We start from the raw sequence: 27,462 nt of genomic DNA on the forward strand, positions 1-27,462 counted from the left end.
GGTCGCAGTGAGGGCTGAAAGGAAAACATAAAGAGAAACTTTAAACAAAAAATCTCAATTTCTTTGAAGTGAGTCTACTTTCAAATATCCAGCCAAAATATTCTCCTTGTTTTATTGATGACAGCAGGATGGAGATGGAGATTTAGTGAAGTCAGAGTTATGGGGGTGTAGATTTAATGATGACAAGGGACGTAGATGTAGACTTAGTGATGACAAGATGATGGAAGTGGGGATGTAGATTTAGTGATGACAAGATGGTGGAAGTGGGATATAGACTTAGTGATGACAAGATGAAAGTGAATTTGGTAGGTGGAAATTCCATCATATGTATATGTGTGTGAAAGCGTTTATGCCTCCATAGATAGAAGGGAAGAAGATAAAGGTTTAGAGGTGACATACTAGTGGAGGTGGAGGAGTTAGTGATGGCAAAATGGTGGAGGTGTAAGCCAAGTAATAACAACAAGAATGACAAGAAAAAATGGATTTACTCACTTCGGTCAGTGAAGAATTTGATTCAGCAAGTTTCCCTGAAAGACACAAAGCATCCAGGCGTTCTGATGCTTCAGAGGAATGGGAATAAAGATCTTGTTCAAGAGCACTGTGTTGATTAGCAGACGATTTCACACTGTAATGGAAGAGAACAAGTGAGGATGAGGAGACGAAGGACATGTGGTAGTCTACATGAGCAGAGCCAACTTCACACTGGGGAGAGGGACAAGTGATGCTCCTTTATCTGCTCAGTAAGACTGATACTCTCAACAAGCAGCACACTGCAACTATTCATATATTTCTTTACTGCCCACAAGGGGCTAAATACAGAGGGGACAAACAAGGACAGACAAAGGGATTAAGTCGACTACATTGACCCCAGTGCGAAACTGGTACTTTATTTATCGACCCAGGAAGGATGAAAGGCAAAGTCGACCTTGGCGGAATTTGAACTCAGAACGTATCGGCAGACAAAATACTGCTAAGCATTTCACCCGGCATGCTAACGTTTCTGCCAGCTCGCAGCCTTCAACTTGTCCTTCTCATCTGCCAGCTCGCCTACTTGCAACTATTTATAGCATCCACAAAAACTCTCCCATCTGTTCAATATAAACAGCCTTGTCTCTGGAACAAACTGCCGACATCAGTTGTTAGTTGTGGGAGCACTGCATCCTTCAAAACTTCCATGCTTCCTGAGATTCGCCAACACTACACCTGGTTTCCTCCCCTCTATACACACGCAAGCATGTATCTGACTCATACACTGTTCGCTTCCCAGACATTTGTATATTACTGCATATGCTTTATACGCACTTTCTGACAAGTTGTGTTGCACCTGAGCACTGTATACAATAATTTCATTATATATATATATACTTTATACAACATTAAGGACTACAGGCTGTCTAACATAAATGAAAGCTTGTCTTTACTGCTGCATACTTCCTGTGGTTTCTAGAGCCACAGATGAGAAGTACTGGAGGGAGCAGAAAATTATCTCAGCCATGGAGACAGTGACACACCAGCAATTTTATATGAACTGCTGCCCTCAAATAACCAACAACTTCAACATATATATGACTCTCTTTATCACTCTCTTGGGGCTGTGTTTAATGCTTTCCCATCCATCCCCTACAAAAGCACACAATATCAATATCAAATACTCACCAATCTATAAATTCAGATGACACTTCTATAAAGCTGTGTAGAGCAGCTTCGTCTTCCAACACCAGAGCCGGTCCAGGACTGGAAGCTTGGGGAACTTTCTGTTTGTTTGACCAGGTTTTCAAAACATTTTCAAAAATCTGTTGAGAAAACATAAGTTTGAAAGACATTATAAATATTGTAGAGGAAGCCAGTGGATGATTTAGTTGACAGAGGAAATGACAGCAACGTAAGGTATAAGTGGTGAAGATGTTGTTGTTTCTCTTGTCAACAAACTGCCCAATAGCTTTGCACCTTTAAAAGCAGGTGGAACACTGTATTTTAGGCATACAAATTGGCATAGTTTAAACATTTGAAAACAAGTAAGGGCTAGCGACGGGTTATCCAGCTGTAAAAAAATGCTTTGATAATATATCCATTTAACTCAAGCTAGCATGACAAAACAGATGTAAAAACAAATGGACGAAAACAATACCCAAGATACAAAAACAATGCGAATATTGATTCTTTTTCTCCACCCATTAATTAATTTATATTTCTTTACTGCCTACAAGGGGCTAAACACAGAGGGGACAAACAAGGGCAGACAAAGGGATTAAGTCAATTACATCGACCCCAGTGCGTAACTGGTACTTTATTTATCGACCCCAAAAGGATGAAAGGCAAAGTCAACCTCGGCGTAATTTGAACTCAGAAGGTAACGACAGACAAAATACAGCGAAGCATTTCGCCCAGCGTGCTAACGGTTCTGCCAGCTCGCCGCCTTAAATTAATTAATTAATTGTGTGGTTAAGAAGTTTGCTTCCCATGCACATAATTTTAGGTTTAGTCCACTGCATGGTACCTTGGACAAAAAGCTTCTATTATACATCTGGGCCAACCGATGCTTTGTAAGTGGATTTGATACCGAAAGAAGTTTGCTGTGTGTGTGTGTGTGTGACTTTGTGTCAAGTTTCTCTCTCACTACCATTTGACAAATGGTGTTGGTTTGTTTATGTTCCTGAAACTTGGTGGTTCAGCAAAAGAGACTAATACAATAAGTACTGGGGTTGATGTGTTTGATGCTTCAAGATGGTGCCTCAGTACGACTGAAACAAGTAAAAGATGAAAGATAATATCTTACCCGATCTCTTGTCAACATCTGCGCTCTGTTTTTATGTACAATACGGATATATCCGGGTGGCTGCATCCAAGCTTCACCATCCACCTGTACTGGTACACCTTCATCACCCATAATTGTCACCTTCACCGTCCGACACTGCAAAACACAAAAATAATGAAATAAAAGAAATGAAAATTCTAAATGCAATTTAAAATGTTAAATCATAAGAATCCAACTTTACAACACAATTAATTGAAACTTTCAGCAAAATAAAAAACTGTGTATCCAAGATTATATACTGGGCTACGAGAAAACAGAATTTGACCACAAAAATTGTAGTCCTGAAAAATTTCTTAGAATTTAACTGTAACAGGCTAAAAATTAATTCTCACCATCATCTGTGATTGTCCACCCCACTATCGCTTGACAACTGATGTTGGTGTGGTTATGCCCCCGTAACTTAGCAGTTCGGGGGAAAAGAGACTAATAGAATAAGTACTAGGCATGCAAAGAATAAGTCTAAGGGTTGATTTCTTTGACTTAAAAACCCTTTAAGGTGGTGCTCCAGCATGGCCACAGTCAACTGACTGAAACTAAAGAATAAAAGAATATTCAACAGGCTTCTAACAGTTCCTGTCTACCAAATCCACTCACAAGGCTATGGTTGGCCTGGATCAATAGTAGAAGGCACTTGCCCAAGGGTGCTGTGAAGTGAGACTGAACCCAAGTCTAAGTGGTTGGTAAGCTTCTCAACCACACAGTCCATGCCTCTACATATATTTTAAGTCTCAGAAACGGTATAATTGCAATCAATCACAAAAACCTCCAGGTATAATGAACAGATCATAAACCTTCCAATTACTATAAATATGCTTTGCTGGAACAGTCAGGTATAGAAAGATGTTATTATAACCAAATACAGAAATATATACATTTACGACAAGATTTTGCACGATCTTTCTAGGTCGTCCACCTGTGTTATATACAACGAAAGAGTAAATATGTCATTCACTTATGTTGTGCAGCAATGATGTAAATGTGTCACTTACCTATGCTAATTAATGACGAAGGAAATATGTCACTCACCTGTGCTATACGATGATGGTGTAAGTCTATCACTCGGGATACAGCCATTTGCATAGAACCAAATACTGCAACAACTTCTAGTATTTTGTCATCAAAGCTGGGAGCAGTGAAATTCTACAAAGCAATATATAGGGTATGCATGTAGTTTTTGTAATAAGAACAAAGGCAGAGTTGTTTTATTTATATATATATATATATATATATTCTTTACTACCCACAAGGGGCTAAACACAGAGGGGACAAACAAAGACAGACAAACGGATTAAGTCGATTACATCGAGCCCCAGTGCGTAAATGGTACTTAATTTATCGACCCCGAAAGGATGAAAGGCAAAGTCGACCTCGGCGGAATTAGAACCCAGAACACTACGGCAGACGAAATGTGGCTACACATTTCGCCCGGCGTGCTAACGATTCTGCCAGCTCGCCGCCTTTTATATATCATGAGTGAAGCATGGACATCAGATATGGAAAATGTATGGAGACTGCAAAGAATTGAGGTGGGTGTGCTCTGTTGGATATGTTCATGAATGATGGAACACAAAGGTGCTGAAAGAAAAACTGGGTTTAAAAGGGATCAGATGCAGTGGCCAAGAGAGAAGACTGAGCTGGTGTGGGTATGTTATGCATGTAAAGGGCGGCAGTTAAACAAACAAGGGATCCAAGTGGAAAGAATATGTAGAAGGGTCAGCTGAAAGGTTCGTAGGCTAGCTAAGATATTCTCTGGGGTGTGATCAAATGAAGTTTATTTTTCAACATAAACCCCTTTGCAGTCCACACACTTCTCCCATCGGTGTTGCAGTGCTTGGATCCCATTGCCGAAGAAGGTTTCATCCTGCTGGGCAAAAAAGTCATCAACAGCAGATATGACGTTGGGGAACAGATTACCTTCCCTGCAGATGAAATGACCTTGGCCTTCTTTAGAGGAGGTGAGGAGAGGTGTTTCCACTGCATGGATTGTCTATTTGTCTTTGGCTCAAAGTGATGAACCCAACACTCATTCTGGGTTAGGAAATGTTCAAGGAAACCAGCTGGCTCTGCCTCAGATAATGTCAGAGTTTTCCCATGATGTCATCAGCCTGGTACACTTCTGATCAGGTATCAGAAGACATGCCCCCTAACCAAGCAGAAACTGTAATCATTCCAAATTCATTGTGCAGAGTATTCCTGACTCTCTCATGGAACATCCTAATAGCACTGGATATTTGATTTATAGTCAATTGCCTGTCATCCATCACCATGGGCTGAAGACAAGCAAAGCTTTCTTTGGTGATGGCAGTTGCAGGATATCCAGACCTTGGGTCACTTTCAAGGCGTAGGAGTGGCTGTGTGGTAAGTAGCTTGTTTACCAACCACATGGTTCCGGGTTCGGTCCCACTGCATGGCACCTTTGGCAAGTGTCTTCTACTATAGCCTCAGGTCGACCAAAGCCTTGTGAGTGGATTTGGTAGACGGAAACTGAAAGAAGCCTGCCGTACATATGTATAGATATATATGTGTGCATATGTTTGTGTGTCTGTGTTTGTCCCCCCAACATCACTTGACAACCGATGCTGGTGTGTTTACATCACCGTAATTTAGCGGTTCAGCAAAAGAGACCGATAGAATAAGTACTAGGCTTACAAAGAATAAGTCCTGGGGTCGATTTGCTCGACTAAAGGCGGTGCTCCAGCATGGCCACAGTCAAATGACTGAAACAAGTAACAGAGTAAAAAGAGAGAGTAGGAAAGAGAGCCACAAACACAAAACTAAGACATCTTCCAAATCATACTTACGTCATCTTCCTTGGTCCCTCCCCAAAAGTTGGCACCACCCATATAACTGGAAAACAGAATTAATCAAAATAAAAACATGACTAAGATGCCACAATGCAGTAGAAACAACAACAATATGGTCAAGATGACACAATACACTAGTTTGGTTATTCGTAATCAGGTTCACATCTCACCAAGTAATTCAATATGAACTCTTGTGATTAATTAGGTTGACACTCTATAGCAACAGTATACAAGGTGAGATGAAACATATTAAACGTAACCATTGCATTACAAAATCCACGTCACCGTTTTAAAACCATAACCATTGTATTAAGACATGTACAAAACCAAAAATTAATCAATCAAAAGAAATTGTTTTGTTATTGTATTTGGTTGCAGGAGTCTTGACATGAACTCGTGTGTTGAAACAGATTTCATTGTATCTTGGGAAGGTCAGGCAGATCTGAAGCAAAAACCTGGATTAGAGAGTAGAGGGGGAATGCCATGGGCAAAGTTGAGAATGATGATGAAAGGACTTTGACAAACTTAGTTGATTGATTGAATGACCAAGCAATTAATCAAGCAATCAATTAGTTAAATGGTTAAATGTTAAATTAATAAATAATAAAAAAGAAAGAACCAAAATATGGGTTTATTAATGGTATAATGACCCTCCTAAGATACAATGAAATCATCATTATTATTATTATTATTATTATTATTATTTTCATTTCTAAGGCAGCAAGTTGGCAGAATCGTTAGCATGCTGCTGGGTAAAATGCTTAACAACATTTCTTCTGGCTTTACGTCCTGAGTTCAAATTCCACTGAAGCCGACTTTGCTTTTATCTTGTCAGGGTTGATAAAATAGGTACCAGTGGAGCACTGGGGTTGATGTAATCAACTTAACCCCACCCCTGAAGTTACTGGCCTTGTGCCAAATTTTGAAACCATTATTATAATTATTTCTAAAGACAGGAAATGGGTAGAATCATCAGAGCATCAGAAAAATGCCTTGTAGTATTTGTTACGGTTCTTTACATTCTGAGTTCAAATCTCACCAAAGTTGGCTTTACCATTCATTCACCTAAGTTCGATAAAATGAAGTACAAAGATCAATATTTCCTCTCTAATTATCTCTCCTCAAAAATTGCTAGCCTTAAGCCTAAATTAGAAACCGTTATTTCTATTTCTATTAGGTGAGATTTGTAGACACGAAGATGAGTTCCTGGCAAGATGAAACTGATGTGGTTTCAATTCCTGCGAAAGCTACGTCACTTCACTTATGTTGCTAATGTCCTTAGCAACAGTGGGATGCCTCATATTTTAATAAATGTGTGTCTGTGTGTACAAACTCTTTATCTGAGAAATGCAAATACATATATTTACTGTAAGTTTATCAATCAGTAAATCGAAAAAAAATCTGAATTCAAATAATGATAGAATAGTTTGTTTGAGCAGACAAATAAATACATTTGGCCAATGGTGTAACAGACAAGCGCAAGATAAAAAGAGAAACTTGAAAGGTAAACAGCTTCGCGTAGAAAACTAATAAACAGAAGCAGTCAATAAGGTTAGTTTAAGCTTTCTTCTAAAGCATTTCTATCTAAAGAAAATAACAGGTAAGAGGGAAAAAAACATAGCATCTGATACTACAACATTCATCATCATTATCGTTTAGCGTCCGCTTTCCATGCTAGCATGGGTTGGACGGGTCAACTGGGGTCTGTGAAGCTGGAAGGCTTCGTCAGGCCCAGTCAGATCTGGCAGTGTTTCTACGGCTGGATGCCCTTCCTAACGCCAACCACTCCGCGAGTGTAGTTAATGAAAATAAATTCAAGAGGTCTTTGAATAAAAAATTCAAGAAACACAAAATCTATACAACATTGTGTGTGCACACGTGTGTATACGTACACACACACAAACACAAATGTGTGTGTGTGTGTGTATAAAGGCGGCGAGCAGGCAGAAACGTTAGCGTGCCGGGTGAAATGCTTGGCGGTATTTCGTCTGCCGTTACGTTCTGAGTTCTAATTCCGCCGAAGTTGACTTTACCTTTCATCCTTTCGGGGTCGATAAATTAAGTACCAGTTATGCACTGGGGTCGATTTAATCGACTTAATCCTTTTGTCCGTCCTCTCTATGTTTAGCCCCTTGTGGGCAATAAAGAAATAAGAAACTCCCCATTTCCTGTCGTGTGAAGAACTTCAGCACTGCCACCATCGATGACACACAAATGAAAAATCAGTCTGGAGAAATTTTATGGTTGCAACACTCCAATCTCCTTCCATCTACCTTTACCGCAAGCTTCGCAACAGCCTGACACTACCTTCACTACAAACATTACAAAACAATTCTACCGCTTCCACCCCTAACCCTGATACTAACCACCCCCACCACTATTACCAACTACATTATCACCATTTCCCAACACTTAATAGTAACCAACGGCACCATTGCCGGAGTCACTGTCACAAGACCAGTAAGAGGAGTGAACAGAGGCACTTACCTGGGGATATTCAGTATAACAATGCCCTGTAAGCTGGGCAGTGGTATACGCTGGCCATCACACTCCAGCTGGACACGTTGGTCCAGGTTTTTAAAGGTTCGTTGCAATATTTCTTTACCTCCCAGCACACTGTACCACATGAAATTTTTGGTCCTGCTCCTGGAACATAGAACATTAAACTTCATTGAGGAACTGGGTATTACAAAGACCACAACGACAACTGCAACAATAGCATTAATCACAATAACAACAACCTACTTCATATATATATATAATAATAGGGAGTATAACTCCAAACTTACAGGGAAAAATTCAATTTAGTATTAAATCAAATTTCACAATATAACTATATAAAATATAAATTAGAGATAAAACCACAATTATGCAACTCAAACAGGGATAGACATCAACCAAAAGTATATTATATACTGATTATTCATTTTTATACTTTTTGAGATCTAGTTATATGTTTTATAAAAATATATTTTATTTGTTATTTATGTTTTGGTTTATGTCTATCCCTGTTTGAGTTGCCTAATAGGGGTTTTATCTCTAATTTATATTTTATATATCTATATTGTGAAATTTGATTGCAACTTATTTTAGATGCCAATGTAACTACAAGCTGCCATAGAAGCTCTTTCCAGTCGATAAGTAAAGGTTCACAAAAAATAGAATTGGGCTGAAATAGTTAACGTTTGAGAATTTTGTAGAAGAGAGGACAAAAAAATTGTGATGCTTGCAAAAACACACACAAAAAAAAAAAAAAAACCTTATTACAAAATTGTGTGTCACATGGTAATGTTTATTTTTGGTATCTTTTAGTCATTAATGAGACTGATCCAAGACTCAAGTCTGAGCAAGATGGTTAAGAATGGTACAAAGAACTGGCTTTTGTCCATAGTAGGCGCTCACCCTAAGAAATACAAGTTGTAAAAAGAAAAGACCAATATTGAAACAGTTTGGCAGTAATATTAACACAAGAGTCGAACTGTTGTCGTGGTGACAGCCGATCCTTTGATCTATCCAAAGAAAGTGTGTTTCTTTTGGCTTTTTCTTTGCAGATGCTGTCAGCTACAATTTCTGACAGAAATGTCACTGTTCTTTTATTCTGCTGACAGGATGCAGGTTTTAACTCAGGGTGCACAGAACCAGAATAGGTACTGCGTGGCATCTTGTTCAATGCTCTAACAATTCCAATTCTGCCAGTCTACTGTCTGAGACTGGTACTTTATTTATCAACCCACCAAAAAGTTGGATGATATGGTGAAGTTGACTCTCATGAAAGGCTCAGTTGCCATAGAAAAATTATTTAAAATAACATTTGATGATAATGATGACAACAATGAGAGCGGTGATGATGATGATTCTGAAAATTTTTTTCTTAGAAACTGCGAAAAAAAAAAAAAAAAAAGTGGAATAGAATACAAACCTGCACTTCTCTGGATGTTCTTCTCTTTTCAAATGGAAATCTAAAGAAATTTTGGCATCAAGCCCTATTCCAAAATAGTTATTCATCACACATTTTTCTGTATATTCTTCACTGAAAAATTAAACCAAATAAGAAAGAAATAAAAAGGAATATAAATACTTCATTGAAACTCATCACACCTTTTGCACTCACCAACCAAATCTGTTTTCAACTGTTTCTTTACTCAACAAGCCTTATACAGACAAACTTTTTAACTTAAAAAATATGACAATTCTGAATAGTGTGTCTGGTACGAGTAATCTTACATGTAACTCCTGTAAATCTTACACATACAAGATACTTAGCAGAAAAAGTGGTCCCCAGGGTGAATGTAAAATTTGTTAAAGAGTCTAAACAAAGAAATACCTATTTCTTTACTACCCACAAGGGGCTAAACACAGAGGGAACAAATAAGAACAGACATACGGATTAAGTTGATTATATCGACCCCAGTGCGTAACTGGTACTTATTTAATCAACCCCGAAAGGATGAAAGGCAAAGTCGACCTCGACGGAATTTGAACTTAGAACATAACGGCAGATGAAATACCGCTAAGCATTTCGCCCGGTGTGCTAACGTTTCTGCCAACTCGCCCGCCTTAAACAAAGAAATACCATTTATCAAAACATTATGATGATTTCAAATTTTGGCAATAGGTCAGTAATTTCGATGGGAGGAGGTTACACAATTACATCAACCCCAAGTGCTCAACTGGTATTTATGTTACCAACCCCCGAAAGATGAAAGACTAAGTCAATTTCAGCTGAATTTGAACTCAGAACATAAGATGCAAGTGTGACCGTGTGGTAAGAAGTTTGCTTCTCAACCGCATCGTTGCAGGTTCAAATACACTGCATGACACTTTAGGCGAGTGTCTTCTACTATGGCCTTGGGCTAACTAAGATTACGAGGAGGGTTCCAATTGATCTGATCAACTGAACAGCCTGCTAGTGAGATTAACGTGAAAGTGGTTGAGAACTCCACAGACACACGTACCCTTAATATAGTTCCCGAAGAAATTCAGCATGGCAGAATGTAACAAGGTTGGCCCTTTGCAATACAGTTACTACTTTGTTTTTGCCAGGTGAGTGAACCAGAGCAACGAGAAATAAAGTGTCTTGCTCAAAGACACGGCGTGCTGCTGGGAATTGAACTCATGACCTTACAATCTCAAGCCAAATACCCTAACCACTAAGCCATGTATCTTCACACGTAGTAGCATTCAGATGCACACACAAATAGAGAAACACACAGATACATATATAGATACACACATGCACACCCACACACATAACACTCATAACCATCTTCAATTTAAAACTTTTCTTGTTTTTTTTTTGTATTTCAGATGTGTTGTTTATGTGGCATAGCAGGCCCCAACGCAGAAAGAACATGGGTTATACTTAAGATATGTTCCTTAACCCTTTCGTTACCAACCCGCCTGAAACTGCCTCTGGCTCTGAGTACAAATATCTTGTTTCCTTAAGTTTTGAATTAAATTCTTCCACCAAACCTTAGTCACAATTTATGTTCCTAACACAAGCTTAATGATAACTAAGTTATTTTACTGTATTTGGTTAAAAAGAGACGATGAGCGATGGCTAGAAGTATATTGAGTTTAACTTCATAACCAGCTGATCTAGCAAGTGGGGCCTCATATCAGTGAGGGGGGGCTAGTGCGCATTGATGCCGTCGAGAGGTAGGCCCCGAAACGGCACGCATTCTCTCCTGATGACCCCATACACTTGCTAGCTTCCGGTATACGGAGCTTTTAACTGGTAGCACTTGCATGTGCAAGCTGTTTGCAAGACATCTTTGTTAGATTTTAAGTAACTGAAAGAAACACAGAACATCTCAAAATAAATACAGTAACAAAAGGGTTAAACGTCAAATGAGAGAGAGAGAGTGGGATAGAAAATATACTTACAGATGGATATCTTCTTCAATGAGTGGAGAAGCTGCAGCACATAATGCATCTGCATTGGCCAACAACACCTGACTGATAAAGCTGCCACCTGCAAGACGCCCAGCAATTGAACTGCTGATACCTGGAACAATAAGGTTGGAGATTTTTGATAGGAGGGGGGCGAAATAAGGAGGGGGGGTGATGATGATGATGAACAGTAGTGGTGGTAGTTGTACTGATAGTGGTGCTGATGGTGGTGATGACAGTGAGGATGATGATGACGATAATAGTAGCAGTGGTCAAAGATAATGATGGTAGTGGTGGTATTGATACTGGCAACGATGGTGGTGGTGGTGGAGGTGGTGCAGCTGGTGGTGGTGGTGGCAATGGTGATGATGATAGTGTTGATAGCAGTGATGGTGGTGATGGTAGTGATGATGGTGATACTGGCAATGACGACAATGGTTGTGGTGGTGCTGGTGATGATGGAGGCAGTGGTGATGATGGTGTCGGTGTTGATGTCATAACAGTTATAAAGATGATGAGGGGGGGGGGTGAAATGAAGACGATTATCAAAACTCTGGGATTTAAAAAAACAATAAAGACTTCTCTTTCGGGGACAAAACTAGTTTTTATTTCTTTCTGTCTCAGCAGATGAAAGGCATTTATTTGCGATGACTTGGGGTGGGGGGAAGAGAAAGCACAACTCTTGTGTTGTCCTTCAACCAGAATTTTCGTTGGAATGTTTGCAACAACAGAGCGGAACTCTGCTAAAAGCCCACAAGGGACAGGTGGAGATGGCAGTAGTGGTGGTGGCAGTAGTGGTGGCGGCGGCAGCACGAAAGTGAGCGACAAGTTAGGTCTACCATTCAAGAACATCCAAAGGGATTCTATGTAGTTTCACTCTCAAGATGGGAATGAACCTGATGCTGGGGTAGAAGACACTTGCGCAAGATGCAACAACACAACAGGAATAAACATGGAACCACATGAATGCAAAGCAAACTTCCTCATTATACAAACTATACCAACATCTAAAAGAGGAGGTGGGATACCAAAAAATTGACCGAATCAATCCCTGACATATTATTACTTGCATCCTCTAATGAAGGGTTTTACTGTAAATGCTAAGTCTCAATATATTACTGGTATTTTCATCTAGGATTTTTACCCAAAATGTCAGATTTATCCACTTTCTCACAGCAAAACCAATTTTACTCCACTTTTAAATACTTTGTAGTCATTAACTGCTCAAAATGGAGAACTGAGGACTTGGAGGAGAAGGAGGGGGAGGAGGGAGGAGGATCATCCCCAAAATACTATTCTCATACCATGTCCTGTTGTACCCCAAGTAATTCATCATCATCAGCAGTCTCTGATAAGACCAATCAAACAGCTAGACTCAGCAGAAGAATATAAAATAATATGGCAGATCCATTTGGAAAGGTGGAGGCTGATATGCCTCACCCTTTTCACAAATACAGCCTATAAACCAAGTAAACTCTACACACCCCAGACACAGAAAAACTAAACCCTATACCTATTTCTTTACTCTGCACAAGGGGGCTAAACACAGAGAGGACAAACAAGGACAGACAAACGGATTAAGTTGATTATATCGACCTCAGTGCGTAACTGGTATTTATTTAATCGACCCCCGAAAGGATGAAAGGCAAAGTCGACCTCGGCGGAATTTGAACTCAGAACCTAACGGCATCTTATCTTCTAGAATTCTTCCTCTACATAGGGTAGCAGCAGCTAAAGTACCAGGCTGAAAACTGTCCAATCCCTTAATGTTTACAGAAGGGGGCAAAGACTAAATGAGAAACAACAGCTCTAAAAATAGTAATGACAACAACAACAGAGCCATCATGACTACAGAAGACAGGAGCAAAACAACAATAGAGTTAGAATGGCTGCAGAAGATATCCTGAACAGTGAAAATAATAACAGCATAAACAACATGATTTTTATCCCTTTTCCTTCCTTCTTTGTATTCCCCTTCCTTTATCTCATTACATCTGTCTGTGTACCCTATTTACTCAGGTACATGACACTCAGCTCTTCCCCACCACACCACCACAACTGAAACCGTGAAATTGTATCACAAAAGTCAGGTTGTCAGAGACTAAACTGGCAGCCCTACAAAGGGTGTTTTTTCTAGCTATTTGGTCACCCGGCAGGGTTAAAAACAAGAAAAACGGGCTAAATGTAGTCCTTGAAGAGTTGAAGCAAAGACTACAGGCTAAAGCTATAAAAATTCAGAGATATGATTAGAGAATTGAACAACATAAGCTCAATAGATTGTTCCAACAGGATCAGAAAAGGATTTATCAGCAGCTGAACAGAAAGGTTAACAGCAGAGAGAAACCTGGCACCTGAGAAATTAGGAGGTTTTGGAATAACACCTGAGATAATGGAAAGAATCATATGAAAGATGCTGAATGGTTGAAGGAATTAAGATCAGAGAGAAACTAAGTGAGACAGAACAATATAAGGATAACAACTGAAATGGTGACCAAACAGGATACTAAAGGCTTCAAACTGGAAATATCCAGGCCCAGGTGGGGTACAAAGATACAATCTGAAAATTTCCCCAGATTACACAACAGAATAGCAGTCAAATGGATGAAATGATTAACAGGGAGGAGATCCTGAAGTGGATGACCACAGGGAAAACAGTTCTTTGCCAAAATACCCCAGTAAAAGTGATGCAGTGAGTAATTACTGACCATTCTCCTGCCTACCCTTGATGTGGGAGTTGATGACAGAAATAATATCTAATTGCGTGTATGACTTCCTGGAAATGAATGACAAGCTGTCAGTGGAACGGAAGAGATACAGAAGGAAAGGGTGAGAGAGAAAGGATTAACTTCTGAGAGGCAGAATGGTGTTGAATGACTGTAAGAAAAGACATACGAATTTGGGAATGGTGTAGATTAATTATGAGAAAGCTTATGACATGGTCTCCATTTCCTAGATTTTAGAAAATCTTTTTATTATTATTATTATTATAGGTGTCTGAGAACATTTTGAGTTTTATCAGGAAATCAATGAGGAACTGGAATACTGAGTTAACATCATGTGGAGAATTTGGGGGCAAAGGTTAACATCAGGAGAGACACACTTCAAGGAGATGGTCTGTCACCGTAGCTGTTTGTGATTTGTACGATACTCTTCATGCAGATATTACAGAAAGTGACATTGGAGCACACCTTGAAAAAACGATAAAAGTTGAATCACCTGTTGTATATGGATAACTTAAAGATCTTTGGTAAAAGTGAGCATGAAATAAATGGTCTGGTCTCAACAGTGCAGATATTCAGTAAGGATATCAAGATAGCATTTGGAATTAAAAAGTGTGGTATGCTGCTTATCATAAGAAAAGGCAAAGTATTGTCATTTGACGGTGTAGAACTCCCAACAGTGAAAGAATTAAGGATGTTGAGGTGGATGGATATAAGAATCTGAGTATTTTGGAGAGCGAAGGAGAGTGAGATGAAGGAAAGCTTTAGGCAAGAATACCGCAGGAGAACCAAATTAATTATGAAAAGTAGAGTCAATGAAAAGAACAAGATCAGAGCAATGAACACATGGGCTGTCTCCTTAATGTGATATGGTGTAGGGAGTTGTTAGATAGACGAAAAAAACAAGCTTGTGGAAATGGATAGAAAACTCAGGAATCTAATGACAAGGAACAAGGAACTGCACTGGCAGACTGTGTGTGTATAGAAACAAAGCAAGAAGAGGTCACATAGGATGTGAGATCTGTGTTGTCAATGAGGAAAACAGTCTACAACAGCTGTAAATCTGCCATTATTTGGCTAAAGAAATCAGGGGAAACAATATTAGGACCCCTTGGCCTCCTAGTAATAATATATGCACAGTAATAATTGTGAAACTATAGTAGTGAACAAGTAAATAATAAGATAGGAACTATAGTAGTAGTAGTAGTGAGATTATAATAGTGTGAACAAGTAAATAATTACCCAGAATGATTAAAAAGCAGCGTTGTGAAACCATTGAGTTATTGGCAACTAAACTGGCAACCCCACTAAAATTGCTTGGTGGGAAGAGTGGATTTCTGACATCCTGCAGGATTAAAAACAAAACCCAGGAAAGGGCAGAGGAACTCAGAAGAGTCAATGACCCTTCTGAAAATGGGCAGACAGAAGGACATAAAGCAGAATTACGTCCATTTTTATTACGGACATTACTTTCTGCAGTAATGAACATTAATGTTGACCCAAGTGTGACTTGGGATACAATCGGACAAGAGACTGCATGCTATAAACATGTAGCCTAGAGCTCTAAAAGCTTAGTGTATCACTGTTAACACACACATGTCTGTAGTTTCTCTTATATAAACAGATGTGTACACTTATGCACATGTAGAGGGACAGAAATATGTGCACACAAGAAACGACACTATGTTACATCTCTGAGTAGGTCACATAGTTCCGTCTACTCTCCGTTCAACCTCTTAAGCGCGGGGGGGGGAGGTGAGTATGGAAAAGGTCAGACTGTTGTAAAGGCCATTCCAAGTGTTCAAGTAAATGTCAGATAATGCATATTAATCAAACCCATGTTCAGAATAAGGGGAGAGATCACCATCACCACCATCACCATCATCGCCACCACCACCACCACCACCACTTAATATCCACTTCCCATGCTAGTGTGTGGTGCTAGACAGTTTGAGAGGAGCTGGCAACCCAGAGGATGGCACCAAGCTCTACTGTCTGGTTTGGATTGGTTTCTTTGACTGGATGCCCTTCCTAATGACAACCACTCTACAGAGGATACTTAGGTGCTTTCTACAACAGGCACCAGTACCAAGTGTCATCATCATCATCGTTTAGCGTCCGCTTTCCATGCTAGCATGGGTTGGACGGTTCGACCGGGGATCTGGGAAGCCAGAAGGCTGCACCAGGCCCAGTCTGATCTGGCAGTGTTTCTACAGCTGGATGCCCTTCCTAACGCCAACCACTCCGTGAGTGTAGTGGGTGCTTTTTACGTGCCACCGGCACAGGTGCCAGACGAGGCTGGCAAACGGCCACGATCGGATGGCGCTTTTTACATGCCACCGTCATGGGGGCCAGGCGAGGCTGGTGTGAGAGACAAAAAGAAAGTTGAAAAAATATTTTTAAATGTTAAAAAAGCCTGAATTAAAAATGAAGAAAACACAAACCAGTCATGTTAATTAACGAACATTTTATAAAAATAAATGAATAAATAAATAAAGAAACAAAATGTTTTAAAAAGCAAGAATTGTGTTTGTTAAAAATGACTTTGTTTGATGCATATTGTGGCTGAATATTCCTTAGTAAAAGCAGATATTAAAAGCTCAGCATGGTTATCAGCAAAATACCCAGCAAGTTGTCTTTTACATTAGTAACACATAGACTGGTCCTAAAAGTGGTGATGAGACACGTGGAGGGCTGCTGTAGGGCAATCATTGGAGATACGATTATATTAAATACCAAACGCAAGTGAAACACTGGCTTCATACACACAAATATACTCCGGAACATGGACGAGTATCTTCTCTCATCTATCAAACTATATCTCGTGTGTGTGTGTGTGCGTGTGTGCATGCATGAGTGTGCGTGTATATATATACACATACAAATGTGTGTGTAATACACACACACATATATATATATATATACATACACACACACATATTTATAATTACATATTACACACATAAATACTTTCTTCTAAATGGAGATTTATAATTGATATATTTTAATTTATTAATGTAATATTATATTATTATAATATAATATAATGTAATATAAATATAAATATTATACAATTGTTTCGATTCATTATTTATAATTACCCATACTAAAAATGCAATCAAAATTGAAAATCACATAGTTTTATTAAGAAAACAACTTTCCAAAAAAAAAAATAAAGCCATAAATACATATTATCATAATGACATAATTATATAATTTAACAGAAATTTACTCAAGTCATTTTTAAAATCCCTGAATTAACTATTTATTCAAAAGTTTGTTTATTCTAAATACACCGATATTAAACAATTTTATAAAAATTACTATTATTTATTATCTATACTAATTTGTACATAAAATAAATAAATTAATGATCAAAAAGTTACTTATTTTTCCAATGAAAGTAACTTTAAATCAATGTGTTTATAATTTTTATGGGTTCATACTTTCAAATATTTCACTGATGAGATTCTTACGCAAAAACATGAATTTTTAAAAATATATTATTGGGTCTGAATCAAAAGAGTTGTAGGATTATAATATTTACATTTATATTATATTACATTATAATAATAATATAATGTTATGTTAATAAATTAAAATATGTCAATCATAAATCTCCATTTTCTTTTCAGTTTTGTATATTGGGCATTAACCCACCAAACCAGTGAAAAGTTGGATGTTTCCATCCCCCTATACGGGAGACCGTTTTCCTTGTAATGGATTTTAATTTTATATATATATATATATATATAATGGCGATTTTATTGAATAAATTTACACACACACATATGTATACACACACACACATATATATATACACACAAATATATATATGCACATATATATACACACACACATATACATACAAATACACACACACAGTTATGGTTATTCATCAAATTCAAAGATGACCGCCTTTTTCAATTTTGGTTTGTTTGGTGGCATATGCTAAAAGGTTAAAACTCCATGTGAAACAAAGACAATATTGTTGACTGCCCCTGCACATGAGGGTTATTCTGAAAAGTTACCTTTCATTAAAATGTGAATGAAGCTTCATCATTTGATAAACCTGGAAGATTTATCTAGTTTCATCCATGGGCCTTGAGCCACACACAACATCCTTGTACCCGAATCACACAATATTCCAATATTGAACCCATATACCCTTATCAAACACGCACAACATCCCTGTACCCAATCTACACAACATCTCTAACCCAGGCAATAAGATACTGGGTTACAAAAAGATGAAAGACAGGCTTGTTTGGCACCTATTTCTTTATTACCCACAAGGGGCTAAACACAGAGGGGACAAACAAGGACAGACAAAGGGATTAAGTCGATTATATCGACCCCAGTGCGTAACTGGTACTTAATTTATCGATCCCGAAAGGATGAAAGGCAAAGTCGACCTCGGCAGAATTTGAACTCAGAACGTTACGGCAGACGAAATACCTATTTCTTTACTACCCACAAGGGGCTAAACACAGAGGGGACAAACAAGGACAGACAAACGGATTAAGTCGATTATATCGACCCCCAGTGCGTAACTGGTACTTAATTTATCGATCCCGAAAGGATGAAAGGCAAAGTCGACCTCGGCAGAATTTGAACTCAGAACGTAACGGCAGACGAAATACGGCTACGCATTTCGCCTGGCGTGTTAACATTTCTGCCAGCTCACCGCCTCAGGCTTGTTTGGTACCAATTTGTAGCTGGAACTCACTTGTAGTGAATAAGGTTTTTAACTCAAATTGTAGCAAAGGACAGTAGTTGTACATTGAATGGATAGAAATTCTTTAATCTTTGAACTGTTGTTTTCATTCCTCCACTTCCGTATTATCTTCTTCCAAAATTAACATTTACCATTTATTTTGTGAAATGAGTTTACTGAAACTGCCTTTGTCCTTCTTCTCAATAAAATATATATTTCAGTACAAAGAAATGATGATATTATAGTTTGTTTTTTTTTTGAGATGGAGAATGAATCATAGACAGAAAGCAATTCAAATGATACATGCTTTAATGTGACAAAATTGGTAAGATGTTCTTCTTGACCCATGCACAATAACAAATGGATTTAAAGGGCTTTAATTTCTTTTTACTCATCAAAAAAACTGAAAATTTTGGTTTAAGAAAAAAACAAACCTACTCCAAATTAAAGATATTCAATAAAATCTCAGTGATTAAACAAACAATCTCACATCTGAGAAGTAGTGCTTTAACTCAACAAAGTTATACTTAAGGGAATTTATTTTTTGATATAATTAGACACAGAGCCTTATCAGACAAAGGGGACCAGATGAAATGTATTTTATAAGAAAATCTTCAGAAAAGTTAGTGATTGACTTAAATTCCAAAAGCTTTGGAGAGAAAGACTTTATTAGTCAAGTTAAGATTATATGAAATTTTAGAAGAAATATTTTCTAAGTGCAGCTGAAGATTAAAAAAAAAGGCAATAGGGGCCAACAAAATGAAAAAAGGATAAAAAAGAAATTAACAGTATGGTTTAGAGTTTAAGACAGAATTAATTATGCAGCAACAACAACAACACTGACAAAAAGCACAATTTGCATTCAGAGGTCAATGTCTAAATGACAAGATGGTTACAGAAGAAGAAGAAGAGGAAGAAGAAGAAGAAGAAAATCAAACAATCAGAGAAAAAGATGCTTGGTTTCAAAACACACAAGAAACACAAAAATATAAAAATAGTGATGGGAAAACAAGACTGTTCCTCCAAAAAATACAAAACTGAAATGTATGCAAAACTCAGGGAAACTGTGTCAAGTAACAATACCATTCCCATAGACCTATTCATAAGAAATATACTAAATACAAACCCCAAAAGGTTCATTAAAAATTTAACAAATACAGTCAGCCATTGATTTCTTTGAAAGAAATTTAACATGTCCAGTCTCCATAGGTCTGTTTCCAAGATATATTAGGATCATGGAAGAGCAAAGACAAATTTCCATTGAAAATATGGATAAGCATCAAGGTTCTCTAGAAGTGATTAGGTGACATATCGTTATCTTCATGTTTAAATGATATTGTCTGTTGTCAATACTTGTTACTGGAAATGTTGTCTATCTATATTAGCTCAGATACAGGATTGCATAATCTTAGACTAAAACTGAAACACACACACACAAACAAACAAACAATCATTCATCATTTAACATCCATCTTCCATATAGATATTTATAATTTGGTTGACTGAAATCAGTGGAAATAGTTCCTTCCAATTTTTTTAAACTACATCTCAAAGGTTCTTAGTTCTGAATCCTTATTTTCTCCAGATGTTTTCTTGTTTATATATATATATGTATATTAAATGTATATTAAACTCACTATTATAATGTAACTGATGAACTGAAAAAGCAATTTTAGAAGTTCTCACTACATAAAGGTTTCTTTGTCAACAATCCCAAACCATTAACAGATCTACCCAATCTATCCTAGATTGCTTTTAACAAGATTCTATCCCAGTCCATTCTACCCTACTAAAATAGGAGTATTGTCTAGAAGGAACCAGATGTCTCTGGTTTCTTTTTTATTTCCAACAATGTTTATTTACACCTAGGAATCCATAAACATTGTAGCAAAAGAGGAGGTGAACAAGAAATGGGAGTGATAGAAGATATAAGAAAACTAGCAACAAGGTTAAAAAAAAAAAAGAGAGAGAGAAGAGAAAAAAGGAGAGATGAAAAGATAGGGAGATTGACACCGTCAGTCAGAAGTTCAGTTTTACCTGGCAGCATAAGACAGGGCTGTGCTGCAGTGGGTGAATGTGGAATGTCTTTGATGGGGCTCTTATCCCGAATTTTACTAAGATTTGAGCCAACACTGTGCGACTTGTTGAACATGCTCATACTGCTGATACGCCGAGTGGCTGGCCCTCGAGGTGACCTGGAATATTCTGAAAGACAGAACAGCACCCTATGTGACATATATGTTTACCAGCAATTTGTTCAACAGAATACATCAACCTTAAGTTAATATTTTTCATTTTCTTTACTGTGTTAACTGTCAACAGCACCAAATTTAATTATATAAGGCTTTTAAAACAATTTGTTTTTTTTCTTACAGCTGCTAAGGTGCTGTTTGAAAACGTGGACCGGTCACCATTCGTTAATAGGGACAGTAAAAAACAAAATAAAAACAGCAACATTAACAACAACAACATTCAGCACACCTTAGATAAAGTCTCGTTAGATTTCCTTTCAAATTAAAACTACAGCTAATTCTCAGTAAATGCCACAGACAAAAAAAAAAACATACAAAAGTTCTAAATATTTCCTTATAAATCCCTTTCAGACACCGGGCCCTCTCAGTTTTTAAAGCTCACCCTACAAAAAAAAAAAAAAAATCTTGCATAACATGTACACCGGAACATGTTTTTTATCACCCGTGGAATAAACAAATCACTGCACACTGCCTGGTATACGAAATATAAAAAAGACGAAAAACACCAGCGATGCCATACCCCAAACACTTCCATATACAAAAATAGACAAAAAAAATTCTGACATATATATATATATATAGGCACCATACACTATTAACACTTCAATGGGGGAGGCAACTTTATTAGAGTTTATAAAGAGAATGGAAAAACTGTATTAGTAGACAGAGATAGAAAGAGAAGGGGAGAAGAAAGAAAGAAAGAGAGAGATAAGATGACAGAATCATAGGACTTGGTTCCAACCAAAGAGACATAATGTAACAGATACTACAGCACTTGATAACATCAATAAAAGTGGATCCTGGGTCCTGCTCAGAAACTGAACATCTACTGAAGACTCGAAAGGCTTAGTGTGTCTATGATTATCATTATTATTATTATTATTGGGACTTCGTGTCACTGATACACAGAGTTTAATGGAAACTGTGTAGCAATGAAGCCTCAATTGCAAACAAATTTATAAACACACACATAGATATGTATGTATATATATATATATATATATATGTATATATATATATATATATATATATATATACATATATATATGTATATATATATATATATATATATATATATGTATATATATATATATATATGAGTACATTTTCTGCCATATATAAATTCAAATGTGTACATGTGTGTGTGTGTAAGAAGGAGTCAACAAATGAAAAGGATTCTGAACTTTGTGATACTGACCTTCTCCCGAGGGTTCGACACAGAGACAGCTGGAACTTGCTTCAGAAGAAACATCAAAACAGGAGACTGCGTAATGTTGGAAACAATAAAGAAATACAGATTATGTTCAAAAACAAATATTCAGCTCATTAAAGACAATCTTGCATGGCCTCATTAGAAACAGAATCTCGTTTGAGAGAACAGTCTCATTAGGGACACAGCCTCATTTAAGACAGCCATATTAGATACACAACCTCATTTAAGACAGCCATATTAGATACACAACCTCATAAGAAACACAGATACAGCTTCATTAAAGACACAGTTTCCATAAAGACATCATCTCATTAAAAACAGTCTTAATGAAAACACATTCTCATTAGAGATACTCCCGAAACACAGTACACAGAGATGTTAGCTTTTTTGGTTTCAGTGTATCCAAAACAAAAATTTCTAAATTCTTTCCAGACTTGAAAAAAAAAATTTTTTTTAAACACAATAAAAATTAAAAATTATCTGATCTTATGAATTGAATGAGTTTAAAACGAAAATTTAAAGTAGATTATTTCAGTGTCAGACAGCAGAAAATATTTGAAACCTTGCATAAGACCTTTGATCCATGACAACACTGAACTCCCCACATTGTAGTAAAGATACAGACCTTTTGTGTACAAATTTTGCAGGTTAAAACATTTAGGTTTTACATCCAGATGTCCTCCTAAGTATCCAGACATCATATGTTATACACCCTGATGTCCTCCTGAATGTCAAACATTTCTAGGTGTTAAGAGTTTTACAAACAAATTTCATTCTGTATACCAAACCTTTTTTTGGTAACCTATCGCTAATTTTTACACCTTTAGTTGCAAAATCCGGAAAGTTCAACCCTTTAGCATTCAGATTATTCTGTTAAATGCAATGCTTATTTAGTCACATTGTTTTGAATTACCATAAATCCTTGAGTATAGTCCGCCCTTGAGTATAATATGCAGGGGATTTTTAGGGCGCTGTACCTCTGAAAAACCTAAACCTTGTGTATAATACGCACCCCTTATTATAACGTCCTTGGTTTGTAAAAATGTATACGGTAACATCCTTTATTATTATTGTATATATCACATAGTGCAAATGTGTAGCTTTTTTGTGCATTTTGCTTGCAGAAAATAAAGAAATAACAGTAATAACGTTTAATAAATGTTGCTTACTGCAAGTTATGGATGATTCTTATATGACTTCATTGCTTTCAGGCTTAGCTTAAGGTATTTTCACACCCGTAATCACAAAATGCGTCTGAATAAACATTGCCGGACAGCAAATAGAGACTTGGACATTGCTTAGAAAATATTTTTCATTTATAACCTCTGATATAGTACGCACTAGGGATTTTGACCTTGAAATTTTGGGGAAAAAATGCGGATTATACTCGAGGATTTACGGTAATCATGAATTATCTTGGAGCTTCAAGATTCTGATGATGTGGTAGTTTATATTTAAAATGACATTGTAGGGCAGATGTGAGGAGCTAGATTTAGCCAGTTTGAACACAAAGTAGGTAGAATATTTTGGCCAGGTATGGCTGGTTTAAATGCTAAAGGGTTAAACCAGCTGATATTGTATTTATTCTATTGTTGGAAAGATGATATCAAGCCAAGTGACTCACACTGGTGAAGCACAAATGTAGAGAAGAGAAAAAAGGAGAGATGAAAAGAGAGGGAGATCGACACCGGCAGTCAGAGGTTCAGTTTTACCTGGCAGCATAAGTACAGGGCTGTGCTGCAGTGGGTGAATGTGGAATGTCTTTGATGGGGCTCTTATCCCGAATTTTACTAAACCTAACCCTAACCGTAACAGTAATGGCAAAAACAAAAAAAGTAGTAGTTGATTAATACAAAACTACTAATTAGTAATGATGAGTGGCAATAGTAGCAGTTGTGATGATGATGATGATAATCAAATGATCGGAATGATGAATGATGATATTGATGGGAAATGTAAATTAGTGATTCCAATGCAGTAACAAACCATGATAGAATAATAAAGTCTAAGACATGGCTAGACTTACCTGCAAGTTTCAACTGAGCTGGATGTGCATTAGCAGCTGGCTTGGATTCAGATGTGTAGACTGCAAACGTTGGCACCGACTGTGAAACTTCTAAACCTTGCACAGAATTGGACGAGGGAAACTGCTGTGATTGCTCACAGAGAATATTGGAGTCCAGTGCAGCTTCTGGTTGAATAAGGCCACACTGCGATTCAGTTTGTGCATTCTGTTCATCGACAGCTACAATACGAAAAGTAACAGTACGGATGTAACACAATATAAATGGAACACAACACAAAATTTCTTTTTTTTAAATTAAGTATACCAATTACATTTAAGTATTTCATTATGTGAAAGTGTGTGTGTGAATATATATATATACATATATACACACACACACACACACACACACACAGTGTCAACCTCAGTGGAATTTGAACTAAGAACGTAGCGGCAGACGAAATACTGTTAAGCATTTCGCCCAGTCTGCTAACGTTTCTACCAGCTCGCTACCTTATTTCAATTTCTTTTTTCAGTTTCTGTCTACCAAATCCACTCACAAGGCTTTGGTCAGTCCGAGGCTATAGTAGAAGACACTTGCCCAAGGTGCCACGCAGTGGGACTGAACCCGGAACCATGTAGTTGGGAAGCAAGCTTCTTACTACACAGCCACTCCTGTGCCTTATAAATATACATACATACATACACACACACACACATATATATATATATAATATATATATATATAAATAATTTACTTTACCACACACCAAACTTTTAGAAATAGCAGCCAAAAAATTTTAGCTTTTTCCTCTACTAGAGAGGTAAAGTAAATTATTTTACTGAACCCTAATTATATAACGTAATGTTTTAAATATACCGTAAATGGTCTTTTTACATACTGAACACTTCTTGGTAAAATTGATAATTAATAATTAATTAATTTTACCCTTTTATTATTGACTATATATATATATATATATATATGTATGCAAACATACAGACATACAAATATCACTCACAGAAATGTGTATGGGCTTTAGATCACAATTTCTGTAACCTTTGATGATACACATAAATATACATTGAATAAAAGATTTTATTATGAAGGAGGACAGATAATAATGCGTACAAACCTTTCTCAGTGTGTTCAATAATCTGTCGAATAGCTTTCTTCAGACTGTTTGCTCGACACATAAGAGCTTCTCGTGGCTTGAAAATCATCTTTAATAAATATAAATGATACAACAATAATAACAGTTCTATTATTTAGGCACATGGCCTGCAGTTTTGGAGATCGGAGAGAAGCGAGTTGACTGCACTGAACCAAACTTGAGTAGTACTTTACTTTATTGACCCTGGATGTAAAGAGTAAAGATGATCTTGGCTAATTAGGTTACCTAGGTAACAGAAGCCATCACCTATTCCTAATGATTCCTCTAAGCATTTGAAATATTTATTTCATGGATGCTCTTAGCACTAATTACCCCTGTTCTGCCACCCTGCCTGTGATCCCACTGTATCTCTTGTATACCTATAGATAAGATTTGGTGCATCATATAAAACTTCTACCGACTCCTAATTTGTATTTGACCTATGATCTCTTCCCAGACTAAGAGCCCTGTCTTCTTTCCTCCAAGCTAAAACTTTTGCCTTTGTTTCATTTAATTTCAAGACATCTTGATTCTAGGCATTGCTTCTAATCGTGTTTCATTAAATTACATTAAGATTACAAATATCAGGGTTAACAGTTACTAATTAAATCAACCCCAATACTTGACTGGTAATTATTTTTTAACCCTTTAGTCTTTAGATTGCTCTCTTAAATGTAATATTTTTTTCACTCAAATCATTTTGAATTAATCACACATTATCTTATAGCTTTGAAGTTTCAAAGGTGTGATAGTTTATTCTTAGAATGTCAATGTAGGTTAGGTGTGAGAGGCCAGATATGGCTAGTTTGAATATAAAACATGTAGAATATCTGGGCCAGATATGGCCGGTTTAAACACTAAAGGGTTAAACCAGTGGTTCTCAACTGGGGTCCATATAAGATTGGGGGGTTGGAGAAGCAAGCAAAACAGTAAATCGAGGATCAATAACAGTATTTTAGGGGTCCATGAAGAAATTTTGCTTTAGATGAATTTATCGTATGAAACAATTAGCTTTCTTTGTCTCACGTTTTACATAGTTTCTGGCCACTGAAACGTTCTCTCAGAGAGTTCTATTGCAAACCTACACAAGTGAATGGGTGAAGACTAAAATAGGAATTTTCAAAGAAGTATCAGTAAAACTAGTTTTTAAACATTGAATCGTTATGACGGTCCACCAGAGTAAAATGGTAATCAAAGGGGGTCCATAGGCTAAAAATAGTTGAGAACCCCTGGTTTGGACCATGGGGTGACAAAAGGCAAAAATCAACTGCAATGAGATTTTAACTTAAATTATAAAAGTACAAAACTAAATACCACAAGACACTCTATTGATTCTGCTATGTAACAACAATAAACAATAAAAACTTTGTTAAACATACTTGTATTAGTAAAGTGTCTTGCTTAAGGACCAACACACTAGCAATTGTTACTGGATTTGAGGATGACAGATTTGATTAAAGTTTCAAGTAATTAACAAATTGTAATTGGAAGTTTTATGCTTAGATATTTAAATTCCCTTACGCCTTTCGTGCTCTTGATACCAGTGATCTCTCCTGGGACTGTATCCCTCTCAGGGGAGCTAGCTTCATCTTTATCATCACTTGTGCATTTAAAGCAGCCTTCTTGAGCAGACACCTGGAACGGAAGGGAGATGAATGTCACACACATCTAATAATAATAATAATAATAATAAGAGGAGGAGGAGGAGGATGAGAAGAAGGAGAAGGAGGAGGAGGAGAAGAAGAAGAAGAAGGCAAAGACAAATATATTTTACATATATATAAATATATAATCCATTAGGTATCTTTAGCCTGATGAGTATATATAATTGTGTGTGTGTGTGTGTGTGTGATTTCTTTCCCTCTTTACACACCCTAACAAAAAATTCTA

General features: G+C 37.1%; 1 protein-coding gene across 4 annotated transcripts in view; it reads right to left on the minus strand.

Moving 5' to 3' along the window:
* Window positions 1–27,462, minus strand: part of LOC115222127 (diacylglycerol kinase delta-like) — an 87,139-nt gene that overhangs the window by 8,079 nt on the left and 51,598 nt on the right. For 3 of the 4 annotated variants that reach the window (XM_029792260.2, XM_029792259.2, XM_036511229.1), the window contains 14 exons: window positions 27,094–27,207; window positions 25,555–25,642; window positions 24,440–24,658; window positions 22,399–22,464; window positions 20,986–21,153; window positions 11,506–11,626; window positions 9,539–9,649; window positions 8,107–8,265; window positions 5,617–5,662; window positions 3,842–3,955; window positions 2,777–2,911; window positions 1,657–1,793; window positions 493–625; window positions 1–14 (listed from right to left, as the gene is read on the minus strand). The exon at window positions 1–14 is cut by the window's left edge and continues 79 nt beyond it. In XM_029792260.2, coding sequence (XP_029648120.1) covers window positions 1–14; window positions 493–625; window positions 1,657–1,793; window positions 2,777–2,911; window positions 3,842–3,955; window positions 5,617–5,662; window positions 8,107–8,265; window positions 9,539–9,649; window positions 11,506–11,626; window positions 20,986–21,153; window positions 22,399–22,464; window positions 24,440–24,658; window positions 25,555–25,642; window positions 27,094–27,207 — 1,625 coding nt within the window. The remainder of the gene's footprint in view (window positions 15–492; window positions 626–1,656; window positions 1,794–2,776; window positions 2,912–3,841; window positions 3,956–5,616; window positions 5,663–8,106; window positions 8,266–9,538; window positions 9,650–11,505; window positions 11,627–20,985; window positions 21,154–22,398; window positions 22,465–24,439; window positions 24,659–25,554; window positions 25,643–27,093; window positions 27,208–27,462) is intronic. The other variant, XM_036511230.1, reaches the window with a different exon arrangement.

The sequence above is a fragment of the Octopus sinensis genome, linkage group LG19 (genome assembly GCF_006345805.1).
Source record: "Octopus sinensis linkage group LG19, ASM634580v1, whole genome shotgun sequence".
NCBI classification, from domain to species: domain Eukaryota; kingdom Metazoa; phylum Mollusca; class Cephalopoda; order Octopoda; family Octopodidae; genus Octopus; species Octopus sinensis.